The sequence below is a fragment of the Oncorhynchus tshawytscha genome, linkage group LG03, assembly GCF_018296145.1.
Source record: "Oncorhynchus tshawytscha isolate Ot180627B linkage group LG03, Otsh_v2.0, whole genome shotgun sequence".
Classification (NCBI taxonomy): domain Eukaryota; kingdom Metazoa; phylum Chordata; class Actinopteri; order Salmoniformes; family Salmonidae; genus Oncorhynchus; species Oncorhynchus tshawytscha.
The window spans coordinates 12,872,014-12,890,072 of record NC_056431.1 but is presented as its reverse complement, the minus strand read 5'-3'; the positions used below and the strand labels follow the sequence as shown (position 1 = coordinate 12,890,072).

The 18,059-nt window shown below is 44.1% G+C and overlaps 1 protein-coding gene across 2 annotated transcripts in view; it reads right to left on the bottom strand.

Annotated features, from left to right (window-relative positions):
* LOC112227929 (E3 ubiquitin-protein ligase znrf2) overlaps positions 1 to 12,878 on the bottom strand; it is a 76,559-nt gene extending 63,681 nt beyond the window's left edge. Inside the window, exon 1 of one of the 2 annotated variants that reach the window (XM_024392950.2) lies at positions 11,857 to 12,878. In XM_024392950.2, coding sequence (XP_024248718.1) covers positions 11,857 to 12,268 — 412 coding nt within the window. In that variant the 5' untranslated portion in view covers positions 12,269 to 12,878. The remainder of the gene's footprint in view (positions 1 to 11,856) is intronic. The other variant, XM_024392943.2, reaches the window with a different exon arrangement.
* Between the last annotated feature and the right edge of the window lie 5,181 nt (positions 12,879 to 18,059).

The following is an 18,059-nucleotide window of genomic DNA, read 5'->3' as shown; positions in this document are numbered from 1 at the left end:
TGTGTGTTGACTCACACACAGTTGAGTGAGCAGCAGGTGCTGACGTTGACAGTTAACTGACTATGTGTGACTGACTCTACCTCCAGCCCTCCTCCTCTAGTCCCATGCCATCGGAGCAAGATGAGCCTCCACATCTAGTTCCCCAGAGACCACCAGACGCTCCTGTCATTAAGTGTGTCACTTGTAAAGACAAAAAGGCATCTTTAAAGGTGGAATGCCAGATCTTTAAAGGTGGAATGCCAGATCTTTAAAGGTGGAATGACAGATCTTTAAAGGTGGAATGACAGATCTTTAAAGGTGGAATGACAGATCTTTAAAGGTGGAATGACAGATCTTTAAAGGTGGAATGACAGATCTTTAAAGGTGGAATGACAGTTTTACAGGTGCAGCCAGGACCATGTGAGTTAATGACAGGACAAATGAGACATGTTGCCACATTAACACACAGCCCTATCAATAGATGACACGGCTCAGATGACTGTCAGGCATGGGGCGGAGAGGGGAGACCAGCTGTTGGCTAACAGACAAACAGACAGACAGACAGATGGATGGATAGGCAGACAGACAAGACAAATGCAGGCAGACACAAACAACCAGCGTCTAAACAGAACAACAGCCTGCGTTCATCACAGAGAGGAAACTTAAAGAGGCAGGTTAATAATTAGGCAGAGCCTTATGCATAGTCACATCCACACACTAACAATCTGTTGGGACACACTAACCAGCGATATGGCATAATGGAGTGTCAGTGTGTATGTGTGTGTGTGTGTGTGTGTGTGTGTGTGTGGGGGAATTTCCATTTTAACGACAGAGTGGGTTGGGTTGTCTACAGGTGACTAAGGTGAGGCAGGGCTCGGTATAGATTAGCTGTCACGGTGGTCAATGATTGAGCGAGACCCACCTTGCTCTAACTGAGAAAAGAAGGGCAAGGTAGCTCCCTATGTCCCATCATCATGTCATCTATCACTCCCCCATATCACCCATTCTGTACTCCATACCCAACAGCCCATAGTGAATTCTGGGGCATCCTGTTAGTCTTTTACTCTATCCTCTCCTGATCACTTCTTTCATCATTCTATCTATCAAGTTGAAGGAATCGCCTTTCTACCATCTATTTCTCTCTCTCTCTCTCTCCCCCCCCTCTGTCTCTCCCCCTCTCTGTCTCTCCCCCTCTCCCGACTTTCACTTTGAGCTCTTGCCTCTACAAGTTGAGAGCAGAAGAATGTGCCAGTCTGAAGAAAATTAATTAATGTATGCAGCCAAATGCACTGGGCGTCAGTCAGGCAGGCACAGAGACGGGCATGAAAAATCAAGCGCACGCTGTGCTGGAGAGGAGAGACGAGGGGTGAGAGGAGGAGTTAACGGAGAGAGAGGCCTCTCAAGCATTTTTTTTATAGCATACGGTAGTCCAACATGGGAATAACACAGGACAGTCATCAGGCAAAACAAGACAGTGACACTGTGTGTGTGTGTGTGTGTGTGTGTGTGTGTGTGTGTGTGTGTCACATGACTGCAGTAAGTGAGTGGTGAGAAAGGCATTACCCATGCTGCTGTACTTTGATCCCTGTCACATGAGAGATTACATGACAAAAATAATTCCAGAAGAAGTGATTTGTTGTTCAGGGTCAACTTGAGTCAATCTGGGAAGCAGTATTTTCACTGCTGATTTGACATAAAATCCCTTATTATACCACTGTAGTTTCACACACACACATACACACAAACATAAGCACACACACTCTCTCTTGACCAAGCCTTCCTCTGTAATCCAACCATGCCGGTTATAGGACACAAATGCTGATATATTCAGTCCATAATTAATATGTTCACTCCCATCGGCAGCTCAACCGCAATTGATTTTTCAATCTGTTTACCGTTAGCTCTGCACTGCTGCCATTACGTCAGATGTACTCCTCTCCTCCTCTCTCTCTCTCTCTTTCTCGCTCGCTCTCACTCACACACTTCTTTCTCTCACCTTTGATCACCCTTATTCTTCTCATTTTGACCGCTCATGGAATGTATTAATTTTATTACTCTGCCGTTTTTTAAGTCATGCCCCCCTCCGTCCTTAACATTTCCTAAATAGGCCAATATAACACACTGCCTCCTGACAGTAGGGCCTGCTCCACTCAGTCCTTGACTTTTCATAAATAAGTCTATATAACACACTGCCTCCTGACAGTCGTGCCTGCTCCACTCAGTCCTTGACTTTTCCTAAATAAGTCTATATAACACACTGCCTCCTGACAGTAGGGCCTGCTCCACTCAGTCCTTGACTTTTCCTAAATAAGCCTATATAACACACTGCCTCCTGACAGTCGTGCCTGCTCCACTCAGTCCTTGACTTTGTCCTAAATAAGTCTATATAAAACACTGCCTCCTGACAGTAGGGCCTGCTCCACTCAGTCCTTGACTTTGTCCTAAATAAGTCTATATAACACACTGTCTCCTGACAGTAGGGCCTGCTCCACTCAGTCCTTGACTTTTCATAAATAAGTCTATATAACACACTGCCTCCTGACAGTAGGGCCTGCTCCACTCAGTCCTTGACTTTTCCTAAATAAGCCTATATAACACACTGCCTCCTGACAGTAGGGCCTGCTCCACTCAGTCCTTGACTTTGTCCTAAATAAGCCTATATAACACACTGCCTCCTGACAGTAGGGCCTGCTCCACTCAGTCCTTGACTTTGTCCTAAATAAGTCTATATAACACACTGCCTCCTGACAGTAGGGCCTGCTCCACTCAGTCTTTAACTTTTCATAAATAAGCCTATATAACACACTGTCTCCTGACAGTAGGGCCTGCTCCACTCAGTCCTTGACTTTTCATAAATAAGCCTATATAACACACTGCCTCCTGACAGTAGGGCCTGCTCCACTCAGTCCTTAACTTTTCATAAATAAGCCTATATAACACACTGCCTCCTGACAGTAGGGCCTGCTCCACTCAGTCCTTGACTTTTCATAAATAAGTCTATATAACACACTGCCTCCTGACAGTAGGGGAAGCTCCACTCAGTCCTTGACTTTGTCCTAAATAAGCCTATATAACACACTGCCTCCTGACAGTAGGGCCTGCTCCACTCAGTCCTTGACTTTTCATAAATAAGCCTATATAACACACTGCCTCCTGACAGTAGGGCCTGCTCCACTCAGTCCTTGACTTTTCATAAATAAGCCTATATAACACACTGCCTCCTGACAGTAGGGCCTGCTCCACTCAGTCCTTGACTTTTCATAAATAAGCCTATATAACACACTGCCTCCTGACAGTAGGGCCTGCTCCACTCAGTCCTTGACTTTTCATAAATAAGCCTATATAACACACTGCCTCCTGACCGACAGTTTGAAAGCGCATTGTCCAGCTGATAATCACGCGGATAATTGCCTTGAACCTAAACTATACCGAAACTAATTTCACACATATAACAACATATTAAATGATTTCAAATCAAATCAAATTTTATTTGTCACATACACATGGTTAGCAGATGTTAATGCGAGTGTAGCGAAATGCTTGTGCTTCTAGTTCCGACAATGCAGTAATAACGAACAAGTAATCTAACTAACAATTCCAAAAAAAAAACTACTGTCTTATACACAGTGTAAGGGGATAAAGAATATGTACATAAGGATATATGAATGAGTGATGGTACAGAGCAGCATAGGCAAGATACAGTAGATGATATCGAGTACAGTATATACATATGAGATGAGTATGTAAACCAAGTGGCATAGTTAAAGTGGCTAGTGATACATGTATTACATAAGGATGCAGTCGATGATATAGAGTACAGTATCTACGTATGCATATGAGATGAATAATGTAGGGTAAGTAACATTATATAAGGTAGCATTGTTTAAAGTGGCTAGTGATATATTTACATCATTTCCCATCAATTCCCATGATTAAAGTGGCTGGAGTAGAGTCAGTGTCATTGACAGTGTGTTGGCAGTAGCCACTCAATGTTAGTGGTGGCTGTTTAACAGTCTGATGGCCTTGAGATAGAAGCTGTTTTTCAGTCTCTCGGTCCCAGCTTTGATGCACCTGTACTGACCTCGCCTTCTGGATGACAGCGGGGTGAACAGGCAGTGGCTCGGGTGGTTGATGTCCTTGATGATCTTTATGGCCTTCCTGTAGCATCGGGTGGTGTAGGTGTCATGGAGGGCAGGTAGTTTGCCCCCGGTGATGCGTTGTGCAGACCTCACTACCCTCTGGAGAGCCTTACGGTTGAGGGCGGTGCATGGCCACGCAGTCGTGGGTGAACAGGGAGTACAGGAGAGGGCTCAGAACGCACCCTTGTGGGGCCCCAGTGTTGAGGATCAGCGGGGAGGAGATGTTGTTGCCTACCCTCACCACCTGGGGGCGGCCCGTCAGGAAGTCCAGTACCCAGTTGCACAGGGCGGGGTCGAGACCCAGGGTCTCGAGCTTGATGACGAGCTTGGAGGGTACTATGGTGTTGAATGCCGAGCTGTAGTCGATGAACAGCATTCTCACATAGGTATTCCTCTTGTCCAGATGGGTTAGGGCAGTGTGCAGTGTGGTTGAGATTGCATCGTCTGTGGACCTATTTGGGCGGTAAGCAAATTGGAGTGGGTCAAGGGTGTCAGGTAGGGTGGAGGTGATATGGTCCTTGACTAGTCTCTCAAAGCACTTCATGATGACGGATGTGAGTGCTACGGGGCGGTAGTCGTTTAGCTCAGTTACCTTATCTTTCTTGGGAACAGGAACAATGGTGGCCCTCTTGAAGCATGTGGGAACAGCAGACTGGTATAGGGATTGGTTGAATATGTCCGTAAACACACCGGCCAGCTGGTCTGCGCATGCTCTGAGGGCGCGGCTGGGGATGCCGTCTGCGCCTGCAGCCTTGCGAGGGTTAACACGTTTAAATGTCTTACTCACTTCGGCTGCAGTGAAGGAGAGACCGCATGTTTTCGTTGCAGGCCGTGTCAGTGGCACTGTATTGTCCTCAAAGCGGGCAAAAAAGTTATTTAGTCTGCCTGGGAGCAAGACATCCTGGTCCGTGACTGGGCTGGGTTTCTTCCTGTAGTCCGTGATTGACTGTAGACCCTGCCACATGCCTCTTGTGTCTGAGCCGTTGAATTGAGATTCTACTTTGTCTCTGTACTGGCGCTTAGCTTGTTTGATAGCCTTGCGGAGGGAATAGCTGCACTGTTTGTATTCAGTCATGTTACCAGACACCTTGCCCTGATTAAAAGCAGTGGTTCGCGCCTTCAGTTCCACACGAATGCTGCCATCAATCCACGGTTTCTGGTTAGGGAATGTTTTAATCGTTGCTATGGGAACAACATCTTCAACGCACGTTCTAATGAACTCGCACACTGAATCAGCGTATTCGTCAATGTTGTTGTCTGACGCAATACGAAACATCTCCCAGTCCACGTGATGGAAGCAGTCTTGGAGTGTGGAGTCAGCTTGGTCGGACCAGCGTTGGACAGACCTCAGCGTGGAGCTTCTTGTTTTAGTTTCTGTCTGTAGGCAGGGATCAACAAAATGGAGTCGTGGTCAGCTTTTCCGAAAGGGGGGTGGGGCAGGGCCTTATATGCGTCGCGGAAGTTAGAGTAACAATGATCCAGGGTCTTTCCACCCCTGGTTGCGCAATCGATATGCTGATAAAATTTAGGGAGTCTTGTTTTCAGATTAGCCTTGTTAAAATCCCCAGCTACAATGAATGCAGCCTCCGGATAAATCGTTTCCAGTTTGCAGAGAGTTAAATAAAGTTCGTTCAGAGCCATCGATGTGTCTGCTTGGGGGATATATACGGCTGTGATTATAATCGAAGAGAATTCTCTTGGTAGATAATGCGGTCTACATTTAATTGTGAGGAATTCTAAATCAGGTGAACAGAAGGATTTGAGTTCCTGTATGTTTCTTTCATCACACCATGTCACGTTGGCCATAAGGCATACGCCCCCGCCCCTCTTCTTACCAGAAAGATGTTTGTTTCTGTCGGCGCGATGCGTGGAGAAACCCGCTGGCTGCACCGCTTCGGATTGCGTCTCTCCAGTTAGCCATGTTTCCGTGAAGCAGAGAACGTTACAGTCTCTGATGTCCCTCTGGAATGCTACCCTTGCTCGGATTTCATCAACCTTGTTGTCAAGAGACTGGACATTGGCAAGAAGAATGCTAGGGAGTGGTGCACGATGTGCCCGTCTCCGGAGTCTGACCAGAAGACCGCTTCGTTTCCCTCTTTTTCTGAGTCGTTTTTTTGGGTCGCTGCATGGGAACCATTCCGTGGCACTGGTTGTAAGGCAGAACACAGGATCTGCATCGCGAAAAACATATTCTTGGTCGTACTGATGGTGAGTTGACGCTGATCTTATATTCAGTAGTTCTTCTCGGCTGTATGTAATGAAACCTAAGATGACCTGGGGTACTAGTGTAAGAAATAACACGTAAAAAAACAAAAAACTGCATAGTTTCCTAGGAACGCGAAGCGAGGCGGCCATCTCTGTCGGCGCCGAGGAATCAGTCCGATTTAATTAAAGTATGATGGGGAGAAAGAGGGAGAGTGAGTGAGTTGACGAGCGAGGGAAAGCGAACGATCATAATTATGTAATCACCAATTGTGAACGAAGAACAGGGCAGGTCATTCTACTGTATTGATCCATTCTAAATATAATGTTCAGATGGTATGCACCCTATATCAGTCCACCGAACCAAAGCCGTCTTATCAGTCTACTCTGACCTACTTGGAGCAGGCCACACAGTGAGAGTGTGCGTAATTGTACGTGCTGAGCGGCTTTCAATATCTGGGAAAATACTCACATCGGCAGCAGTGTCGAAGAATGTGGCGATGAGGCTTGTGGAACCTTGCGTTGGCAAGGGGGGAAATGTCACCATGGACATTTTCTTCACCTCACTGTCATTGGCGAACCAGTTGCTTGCAAAAAAAACATTCGGCCGGCACCATGAACAAAGTGAGATGGGAGCTCCCTCCCTTTGTGCAAAATAAGTACAGCCGTTGTACTCCACAACGACAAGACGACAGGACACAACAAGAGGAAACCGGAGACTATTACGCACTACAACCAAACAAAGCATGTCAAAGTGTGTCAAGCAAGTGAAAGGTATGAATATTGAGTCAAATGTTAGGACAAGTGGATAACAGCTAAATGAAATCCAACTGATGCCATTGCGTGAAGACGCACACAAGCCCTAGCTGACTATGTTTGACTGCTGTCATACCGACACTATTCATTATAATGGCATTATTGCGTCTGTGCTGAATTTCACTATTTAGGCTACTGATGTTTTCATCATTTGACCGCACGTCTTAGTGTTTGGGGTATTGGTATTTATTTTGTGGTAATAAAAATAAACTGTTACCGTGATCCAACAAAGATGCATTCTGTTTCATAGATGTAACAATCTCAATCCACTATAAAAATTGATTGAAAAAATTGATTGAACACTTTTTTTATGTAGCCTGTAGTAACATAAACTAATGAACATGCTATTGTGTTATTTGAAATCAAATTTAAAAAAATATTCTAAAGTTACCCAAGGCCTTCATAAACACAACTAAATTATTATTTTTGCGATAGCATATATGAACTGTATTAATTGCACTGCTAGAATTTTCCAGTCAGAATGAATGAATAATAAACAGAAATACTTTATTTACATATGTATTCAGACCTTCAGGCAGAACGACAGATTTGTACCTTGTCAGCTCGGGGATTTGAACTCTCAACCTTTCAGTTGCTAGTCCAACACTCTAAGCACTAGGCTACCCTGCCGCCCCATAAGGCTCTTGTTAAAAGTAGTGCACTACATAGCGAAAAGTGTGCCATTTTGGACTCAGACAAATAAATCTTATTGTAGATGGAAAATATTTTATAATTCTTTCTACTTCTATCACCAAGAAAATATGGATTCCCTGACACTTTTGTCTTGCCTTGGGGATATTCCATCACTGAGGAAGGAACAGGAACCTACAGTTTAATATTTCACCCAGGAGACAACTCTCTCTAATGCTCTCCTGTCCTTCCATCTGACTGAGCTTATAGCTGGGGGCCATTGGCAGCAGCCAGCCAATAGCGCTGCAGGACGGTGGTATAGCACTATACCTTCAGTAGTGCAATCTTAATGAATACTCACAGGGAGACAATCTTCCTTCATTTCAGCCTGTAAATCAAGCCAGCTCGGCTCCAGCTTTCAAACAAAACTTCTCCATGAAACTGCTACTCCATGAAACATCTATTTCAAGTTATTTACTATTAGCTGTCTATAACCACTGTCTGTCTCCCAGCAGTCAGTCATTCACCACACAAAGGTAGCGCCATGAGGATTCCCCTGAGTCGAGTTTCATTGGCAGGACACTAAAATTACAGCCTACTGAGTCTTCTGAAGCTTGTGTTCCCTCCCGCCATTCATGTTATTTACTCAGACATCACTGTGTTTTAAGGGGTAGAGAACAAATATATACATTGAGAATTCAACCTGATGAAATGGGAAGGAGATATTTCAAAGCAGACGTTTTCTTTCTGGGTGTCTGGGCTAGACGTTGGATCAGGGCGGACGGTTGACCCCTTTATTACAGCAGGTGTGTGGACCTGTTCATCTGCTCCAGGCCCCTCAACGTCTTAGTGGGGGCAGGAAAGGTGTGACTGATAAAATTATGTGATACATGACACCACCTGACACACTTTGTACTGCAGGTTGTCCCTGACAACATAAACACAATACTACAACTAGCAATTTTTTTTTTTATTCACAAAAAAGACAAAATTGTATATTTCCTGTTCTTTCTCTGTTCCAGAATTAGGACCCTCCTGCTTTCAGACAAACACATGTACAGTAATTGAGCGATTGTTTCAGACACGAACAGGTGACTGAAAGGGAGAGTGTTGTGGACACACTTGTGTACTGGTCTTATTTCCGGCCTAATGTGCCTTTTAAGCTTCCCTCTTGCTCAGTGGTCAAAACTGCCCCCAAGCATAGTCTCACAAGGTAAGTTGTGCTTCCACCTCTTTTCAGAAATCAAATAAACACATCTATTATTGCTCTAGGCAGTCATGTCATAGGTAAAGTAGGTGTATCTGTGGTGTGGAAGAGCCTATTCAAAGACACGACCAGCACCACTGCTCCCCTGGGTAAGTTAAAATGTGTGGTAAGGTTAAACAGAAGAGTCGCCAAGCAGCTTTCAGTGGGAAAACCGCCTACTAACTGTATAAATAACAAAAGAAGTTACAGAACACCTGTACCCAAGACACACCTCACCTGGCTGCAAGATGCGGGGAATGAACAGGGTCAAGTTATGATAATACTGTATTAACATGACCCTGACTCAGCCACTAAACTATTATTTCATTATCATTAGAGAGAGAGCGAGATGACGGGAGAGGGGGGGTGAGAGAGAAAGCAAGAGAATGAGCGAGTGAGAGAGAGACGTAGAGAAAGAGTCCAACACAGTAGACAGAAAGCTTGGTACACTGTGCCTATTTATCCCTTCCAAGGACAACAACATTCTCTCACTCACTACCACCAGTCAAAAGGGCAATAGAACCAAATATAAACACTCATAGCATTCATGGAACGATGCCTGAAATAAACATGGTTTACAAAACTGTGTCTTCAACTCATAAAACATGAAATACACATTGACACGAATAAAGAAAATGCACTGTTGTTGAATCTCAAAAAGCAGAAGTAATTCCCAGTCAGTCAAAATAATGTGTGTGTGTGTGTGTGTGTGTGTGTGTGTGTGTGTGTGTGTGTGTGTGTGTGCATGTGTATGTGTGTATGTGTCTGTGGGTAAAACAATATTCCCCGTCTGCTCTCAGACACACAGGAGTCTAAATTCTAACTGTGTTTACATCTGAGTGAATCTGATGTGGTTGAGTCTCACCCTGACAGAACACGCCACGACCCGGGTGCAGGAAGACGGTCGAGAGCAGAGAACAGGCTGGCCTCTCAACACAGAACCCAAGAGCTGCCGGGGAAATTCCATCTGAGCAACCAACGACTCAACCACTCAACGACATGGCTGCTCTGTTTTCACCACAGGTGCTCCAGCTATTAACTTACACCAGACCATAATACCCAAGGCATATACTGTCTGTAGGCTATATTGTGTGAGAGTGAATAGCTGGCCTGTGGTGCATTAAGATTATTAAGTGACATCAGGGACTCTGGAGGCTGGGTAGTCTATTCTATTGTGAGAGTGAACAGTGCAGCTGAGGTGAATACTTCTGTGAAGTCTGAACCTGGTTGTTTCCATGAAACGATAGCAGGGGTTCTGCAGGCTGTGTATATTATGTGAGAGTGAACAGTGCAGCTGAGGTGAGTGGAGGCCAAATCCAATTAGTTTTAATTTAATTGCAGCTTGAGATCAGGATGAGTGCATCAAAGAAGGCACAAGGGAGAGAGAAGCAGCGTCTGAACGAGCAGGGCTGCAGAATGTGGAGAGAAATTCAATGGGTTGAGTTGATGATTGAATGGCTCAATCAGTTGGTGCTCGATTGTTTAGGTCTACATTCTAATGGGAGAATACATGCCTCTTTGACCTGCATGGTCCATCACTGGTCAATCACACGTTCCAAAGACGGCCATGTAACCTTACAAACATCATGGTACGTTCCAACTGGCAACCTATTTATATTGTCAAAAGTAGTGCACTATATAGGGAATAGGGTGGCTATTGAGATACATTGCGTGTTGAGCTTGATTAATTACTTGAGGCATGTTAGACGAGGCATGTCGAAGCTTCCCTTTCTGAAAGTTAAAGAAGGAGAATCCAGCTAATGGATTTAGTGTCAGTGGCAAGTGAACATTCAGAGCCATGAGAATTGCTGAGCAAATATTCCCCAGACCCAGATAATCCATGTAATTTCTCCCTCTCTTTCTCTCTGTTTTATGATAATTCCCTTCAGAGATATGGAGAAAGCAGAGTGAAATTACTTCTCTCTAAAGTAATCTCTCTGTCTCTCTCTCTATCCAGCATGTCTGCATATTTAGCAGCTCACTGCAAAGTAACCACAATCTTTTGTGTGGTTTTCTGGACCTAATCTGTAAAATTCCTAGACCGAGCTAATCCTTCAACAGCATGTCGGGAAGAGAAAGGCAAACAAGCCCTGCGGATGCTGAGTTGACAGTCTGATCTGGACAAGGCGGTCTCGCCTTAGACTGGACACAGACAGTAGCCTCATTTGGGAGGCGGGATTCTCATATCACTGACTAGCTTGCTCAACAACTACAGTAGTCGGCTGTAACTGACTTTTAACCAACTATTATACCTTTGCTTCTTCAAGCAGATATCAATGTCACTCTGTTAGCTACATCAGGGTCTGCTGAAACTGCTGGTGAGAGTTAGTCTAGTCTGTCTCCCCGACAACTATATGTCATGTGGGATGATCATTGACAGGGATGTATCATACTGAAGTGGACATGATGTGGGTTGTGGTTGCAGAGATCAGATGAATGCTCTCCATCGCTCCAGAAAAAGGCTGTTTGGTATCACATTCACTGCTGATAATGAACACTCCTTACTATGGTGTGCACTGTAAAAGTAAATGATGGTGATGAGGAGGATGAAGATGGGGAAGATAAGGAGGAGGAAGAGTTATTGAATCGTAGCCTATGCATTCTGACTGTAAACTATGATCATCTAAAATGTTGCAACACTATTATTACACAGTTATTACTACAAACATGTCGTCAAGTTGCAAGTAGCTGTAAAACTGAGGTTAGGACACATTTGGTCCACATTGGTGAGTAACAGGTGTAAAACACATTTAGACAGAGTTCAGTGAATAAACCAGATTCAACACTACACAGACACACGTTGCTAGCTGCATGTTGCTACCTTATTGTCAGCCAGTCTCTTACCTCCAAAAAGGTGAGGCGAAAGGTGTGCTGGTAATGATCCAATCAACAACCGGGGACCCCCTTGCCCCCAGCTGGACCTGTCCCTCTCTGCCTCCTCCGGGGTGCTGCTGCCAGACTCCTGTGAGCTGTAGGCTCCACTGCTGTTGGGGATGTTGATGCCTGACTGGGGTCTTGGCCCTGACCCTCCAGAACTGCCTCCCACGGACCTTGTCCTGGGGCCAATGTGTTGACTGGAGGTCGCTGTGGTTCCCGAGGCCCCGTGAGCCGACTGGCCGTAGGAGTGATAGCTCATTGCCATGGCTGCAGTCCTACCGTTCCCATTGCTGGTAGTAGAGGTGCTAGAAGGTAGATCCGAGCCCGAGTAAGCCCTGGTCCGTCCGTTAGCGGCTGGGCTGCTCTGCTTAGCCCCCATGTCGGTCGCTGGTGCCAACACACGTCCACAGATTTACCCTGAATTATTAAAGGGCTCGTGCAGCACGGCGGCGGTCAGTGAGTGTACCACATTTAAAACGCAAAGCAACACGTACACGACCACCCAGTCCAGGACAGTGATTACAATTTCAATAAATAAAAGTAACTGACAGCGATACAAAACAGCGGGTTGGAAAGCTGTCCTTATGGTGCGCTAAAAACAAAGTAAATACGCATGACATTAAAACTTTGCGAAGAGTTCATAACATGTCACGACCATAATCCAGAATAAGTAGTTGTTGCCATTTTGCAGTTCGAATCTTTCCTCGTCACGGTTTTTTTGTTTTGGATTCATATGCTTTGGCTGTTGATATCTGAATATTGACTGTCCGCCATACGCCCTCTCTACGAAAGTGAAGAGCCACGCTCCCCACGCTTCCTTGTTAGCCGACCGCAGGCAGTCACAGTGAAACTATTATAATGTAGGAGGAAGTGATGGAGGGAAGGGGATGACAGAAACAGCAGAGCAGAAACGACAATAGCGGGGTCGGGGCTCCGTGCGCACAGCACTGAGCACTGACTTGGTTGCGGAGTGAGTCGAGTTTGGAGGCGGATCCTCTGTCTTTGTGCGTCAGGTTACGTCAGCACCAGCAGTGCACAAGCCAAGCGACACCAATAACAAGAGCAAGCCTCACTCAGTAGTGGCAAGTCTGGGCAATAGGATCAAGGACGGTGGGAAAGGACTGAGGCCACTTTCAGTATCTGTTAAATGATCTGCATTTGTTGCTGGAAACGAGCGACAAATACATCGAGGCAAACCTGCAAACTCAGTTATGGTTCATGCCCCTCTTACAGAGCATAATAAACCATAGCCTCTAGGAATAAAATGATAAAATACAGTTTCAAGAATCCATTCACATGCAGGACGTTAAATAATTTTTGGTGACATTTATTGCATAGGCCTACAGCCATACTCACCTAGAATAGTAGGTCAGATGTAACCCAGTTAAGACATGACTCTCATTTAAACTACAAAGGGTTAATCCAGGATCAAAATAACCTATTACACAACATTTTGCATATCATTGTCTGGAACATGTAAAACATTATACAATGTTTCAATTTGTTGATGATGTCACAATGACGAAGATGATGTCACATATTTCTTGTTGATTCATATTTGGGTCTATTCAATGAAGTACACTCACAGCCATTTAAAACAAAACATTACACATAATCAACATTATTGCATGCACATATTATGAAAACTAAAATCCCAGTGTCTACATGCATAGAGAATGGTGCAATATGCTAATTGTCTCTGCTTTATTCAAATGTATCACTGACTGTATTGCTATCTGAATGCTGCTATTGCTGGTAATATGAAGAGAATACTGACAGAGAGAGAGAGAGAGGGCGCACTGATATGTTTTGCTGGTTCGAATCCCCAAGCCGACTCTGTGAAAAATTTGTCGATGTGCTTAACCCTATTTGCTTGATAAGAGCGTCTACTAAAACGTAAATAATTGTTTTGGCCCATGTACAGTACCAGTCAAGGGTTTTTCTTTTCTTTTGACTATTTTATACATTGTAGAATAATAGTGAAGATATCAAAACTATGAAATTACCTTTTGACTTGATAAAATAAATATTATGAGACATTATTTGTGACATTCTCGACATAGAAACATTGTACTTTTCTTTCTCAAATTGTTTGAAATTGGACGACATGATCTTATGCTAGAGACAGGGTATTGAACATACTCTTGTGTTCATCATTCAATCAATCACATTTGAATGGAGAGCTTATACCTATGGAACATGCCATGGATGCTGAAACTAGCTCTCACAGTCAGAATTAGACATTCATCCATGTTTCTCAAACGTCAAATTTCGAAGTTGTTGCAAATGTCAAATTTCAAAGTGTTTAAGGTTAAGTTCAGCAATTTACTCCAAAATCTTAATTTAAGGGTTAAGGTTTAGGATAGGCTTAAAACAAATCTCAAAAACAACTTTCTATGGCTTTCTTACGCCCATTGACCATCCCTGTCCACAACGCCCTAGCAAAACCGAATCTACTTGAAGGTAACATCCCTCACTGTTGCCTCTAGTGGCCAGTTTCCACATAATCTTCCGACATCTTCAGACATCGATGGCTGGGGATTAAGACAGCCTCAGCCAATCTCTCGCTCACAGATGGAGCATGTATGTGTTTGTGAGTGTCACATCTGCGCCCACTACGCCCTCTGGTGTTCATCCGGTGTTGTCCTAACCTGCAGTTCTCCCCCTGTATTCTCTCTCTCTCTCTCTCTCTCTCTCTCTCTCTCTCTCTCTCTCTCTCTCTCGACAGGTGTCCTGGAGTCAGAGCAGATCCCTACCAGCTGCAAATCATCCCATAAATCAAGACCTCTACATATACTCATTCCTGCCACCTCCACTTTGCCAGATCGTAATCTCTGCTCAGTCAGTTATCATTCTAGCCTTTTGTCTATTCTCAAGATCCTGTTGCTCTGCTGTGCTGCGCTCGTTTTCCTGCCTTACACCATTTTTGTCCTCTCCCTGCAGTTACCGCTCTGCCTCTGGCTCCTGTCTCCTGTTCCACATCTCACCACCAACCACCTTGCTCTGGATATCACTCACCACCATTGCCTTGGATTCACCTCAGGACCTGTTCCCCTGTTCTACTCAGCCAACTCCAACCTCACTCTACACTCCTGGTTTTTGCAACTCATCTGAGCTACCCCGGTTCTGCACTCCCCATTTCTCTGTGATCAATAAACCTTTTTGTGCATTATCCCTGCTTCCTCTTCTGAGTCCGCTCTTGTGTCCCCCCCCCCTTCGATCATCGTAACAGTTAGTGTGCTTTCGTTTGTGCGTGTGCTTGAATGCATGCATGTGTGCCTTTTTGTTTGTGTGTGCAAGCATGGTTGAGTTTGTGCATTGAAGTACATTACAGTGTGGTTAGTCTTCGACCACATTTCCTCCCTCTGCTTAACTCAGCTGTGCTGTATGACCTGCTGGCCTGCTGGTCTGCTGGCCTCTGACTCTGGGCCTGGTTGGGTTGGAAGCCTGCTTAACCCTGATCCCCAGTCTGATGCCATTATGGCGACCAACAACACCGATGTATGATGGTAATAAGACATTTACATTATTTAGCAGAAACTCTTATCAAGAGCGACTTACAGTCATAGTAAGATCATTTTTCCTCAAAGTAGCTATCAGCAAAGTTGGAGCTAGTAAGGGTATTGTACATGTAGGCTACAGTGGCTGTATGCCTTGGTTGAGCCGGCTGACTACATGTACGGCTAGACACATACAGTGCATTTGGAAATGATTCAGACCCCTTGACTTTTTACACATTTTGTTATGTTACAGTCTTATTATAAAATGGATTAAATAAATACAAAATCTTCATCAATCTACACAATACCCCATAATGACAAAGTGAAAACAGGTTTTTAGACATTTTTGCAAATACATTAAATAAATAAATACTTTATTTACATAAGTATTCAGACCCTTTGCTATGAGACTCAAAATTAAGCTCAGGTGCATCCTGAGATTTTCCATGAGATTTTTCTACAACTTGATGGAGTCCACCTGTGGTAAACTCAATTGATTGGACATGATTTGTAAAGGCACACACGTCTATATAAGGTCCCACAGTTGACAGTGCATGTCAGAGAAAAACAAAGCCATTAGGTCGAGAGAATTGTCCATAGAGCTCCGAGACAGGATTGTGTCGAGGTACAGATTTGAGGAAAAGTACTACAAAAAATCTGCAGCATTGAAGGTCCCCAAGAACACAGTGGCCTCCATCATTCTTAAATGGAAGAAGTTTGAAACCACCAAGACTCTTCCTAGAGCTGGCCGCCCAGCCAAATTGGGCAATCGGGGGAGAAGGGCCTTGGTCAGGGAGGTGACCAAGAACCCGATGGTCTGATAAAACCAAGTTTGAACTCTTTGGCCTGAATGCCAAGCGTCGCATCTGGAGGAAGCCTGGCACCATCCCTACGATGAAGCATGGTATTGGCAGCATCATGCTGTGGGGATGTTTTTCAGCAGCAGGGACTGGGAGACTAGTCAGGATCGAGGGACAGATGAACAAAGCAAAGTACAGAGAGATCCTTGATGAAAACCTGACTTGAAAATAGCTGTGCAGTGATGCTCTCCATCCAACCTGGCAGAGCTTGAGAGAATCTGCGGCGAAGAATGGGAGAAACTCCCAAATACAGGTGTGCCAAGCTTGTAGTGTCATACCCAAGAAGACTTGGTGCTGTAATCGCTGCCAAAGGTGCTTCAACAAAGTACTGAGTAAAGGGTCTGAATACTTCTGTAAATGTAATATTTCAGCTTTTTTTCATACATTTGCAAAAATGTCACAAAACCTGTTTTAGCTTTGTCATTATGGGGTATTGTGTGTAGATTTATGATAGAAAATAACAATTTAATCAATTTTACAATAAGGCTGTAACGTAACAAAATGTGGAAAAAGTCAAGGGATCTGAATACTTTCTGAATGCACTGTACCTCTGCAGTCATGGTAACAGTTACTGATGAGTTTGATGTATAGCTAGATATTGACTGACACAGATTTAATGTAGATTATAAGTGGACATTTTTGCAAAGGAAATCTGCATCCCGAATGGCACCCTATATAGTACACAAATTTTTACCAGGGCCCTAGTGCACTATGTAGGGAATAGAATGCCATTTGGGAGACAACCATTAAATACAGTGAAGGAGAACCTCTCCTCAGCATTGGCACTCAACCATGAACTAACTGTACTGTAAGTCCTCACATTTCCTTATCTAAGACCGGCTGATTGTCTCCTTCTCCCTCTCTCCAAGCTGAAGGCGCATTCCTCTTAGCTGTTGTGGAGGAAATTCCTTGAATTGCAGCAGTTGCATTCCATCATTCAGCAATCAAACGTCTTCACAGGAGAATATTCTGCCTGCCTTAGAGAGAGAGAGAGAGAGAGAGAGAGAGAGAGAGAGAGAGAGAGACCAGTGAAGAACAAACAGCATTTTAAATGCAACCCATATTTATGCTTATTTATTTTCCCTCATGTACTTTAACCATTTGTACATCATTACAACACTGTATATATACATAATATGAAATGTGTAATGTCTTCATTCTTTTGGAACTTCTGTGAGTGTAGTGTTTACTGTTCGTCTTTATTGTTTATTTCACTTTTGCATATTATCTACTTCACTTGCTTTGGCAATGTTACAGTTTCTCTCAATTGCTAAAACACTAAAACCCATTGGCTGAACAAAGTTCTCAGTTGCCTGGACTCATTTAGCTAATTATGCAGTCTGTTGTCAATACCTTAAACCATTTCACATGATAAAACACAATTTGCAGATCTCACTTAGACTTTTCAGCCAAACTCTAAACACATTCTCATTCTCAAAACACATTCTGCACTCTAATGCACATGTCATCCATACTGGTAAACATAAGTGGCAACAATCAAATACAAATAGAGAACATATGTCATTGATTGAACACAACCACTCGAAATTGATTTAACCTGTTTCAAATGATGCGACACAACCAATATAAGTCAGTTCAGAGAGCAAACAGGTTGTTGAAGGTGGGAAGGAGAAAGTCTGAGAATGGATAGAAGAAACAATGTGAGAGGATGAGGACGAGTGCGTATGTGAGGTGGGTGACGAGGAGGAAGAGGAGGGCAAGAAAGAGGAAGAGGAGGACGAAGAGGAAGAGGAAGACAAAGAGTGGAAATATCTGATGAAATTCGAGCAACAGTTATAGAGCATGTTCT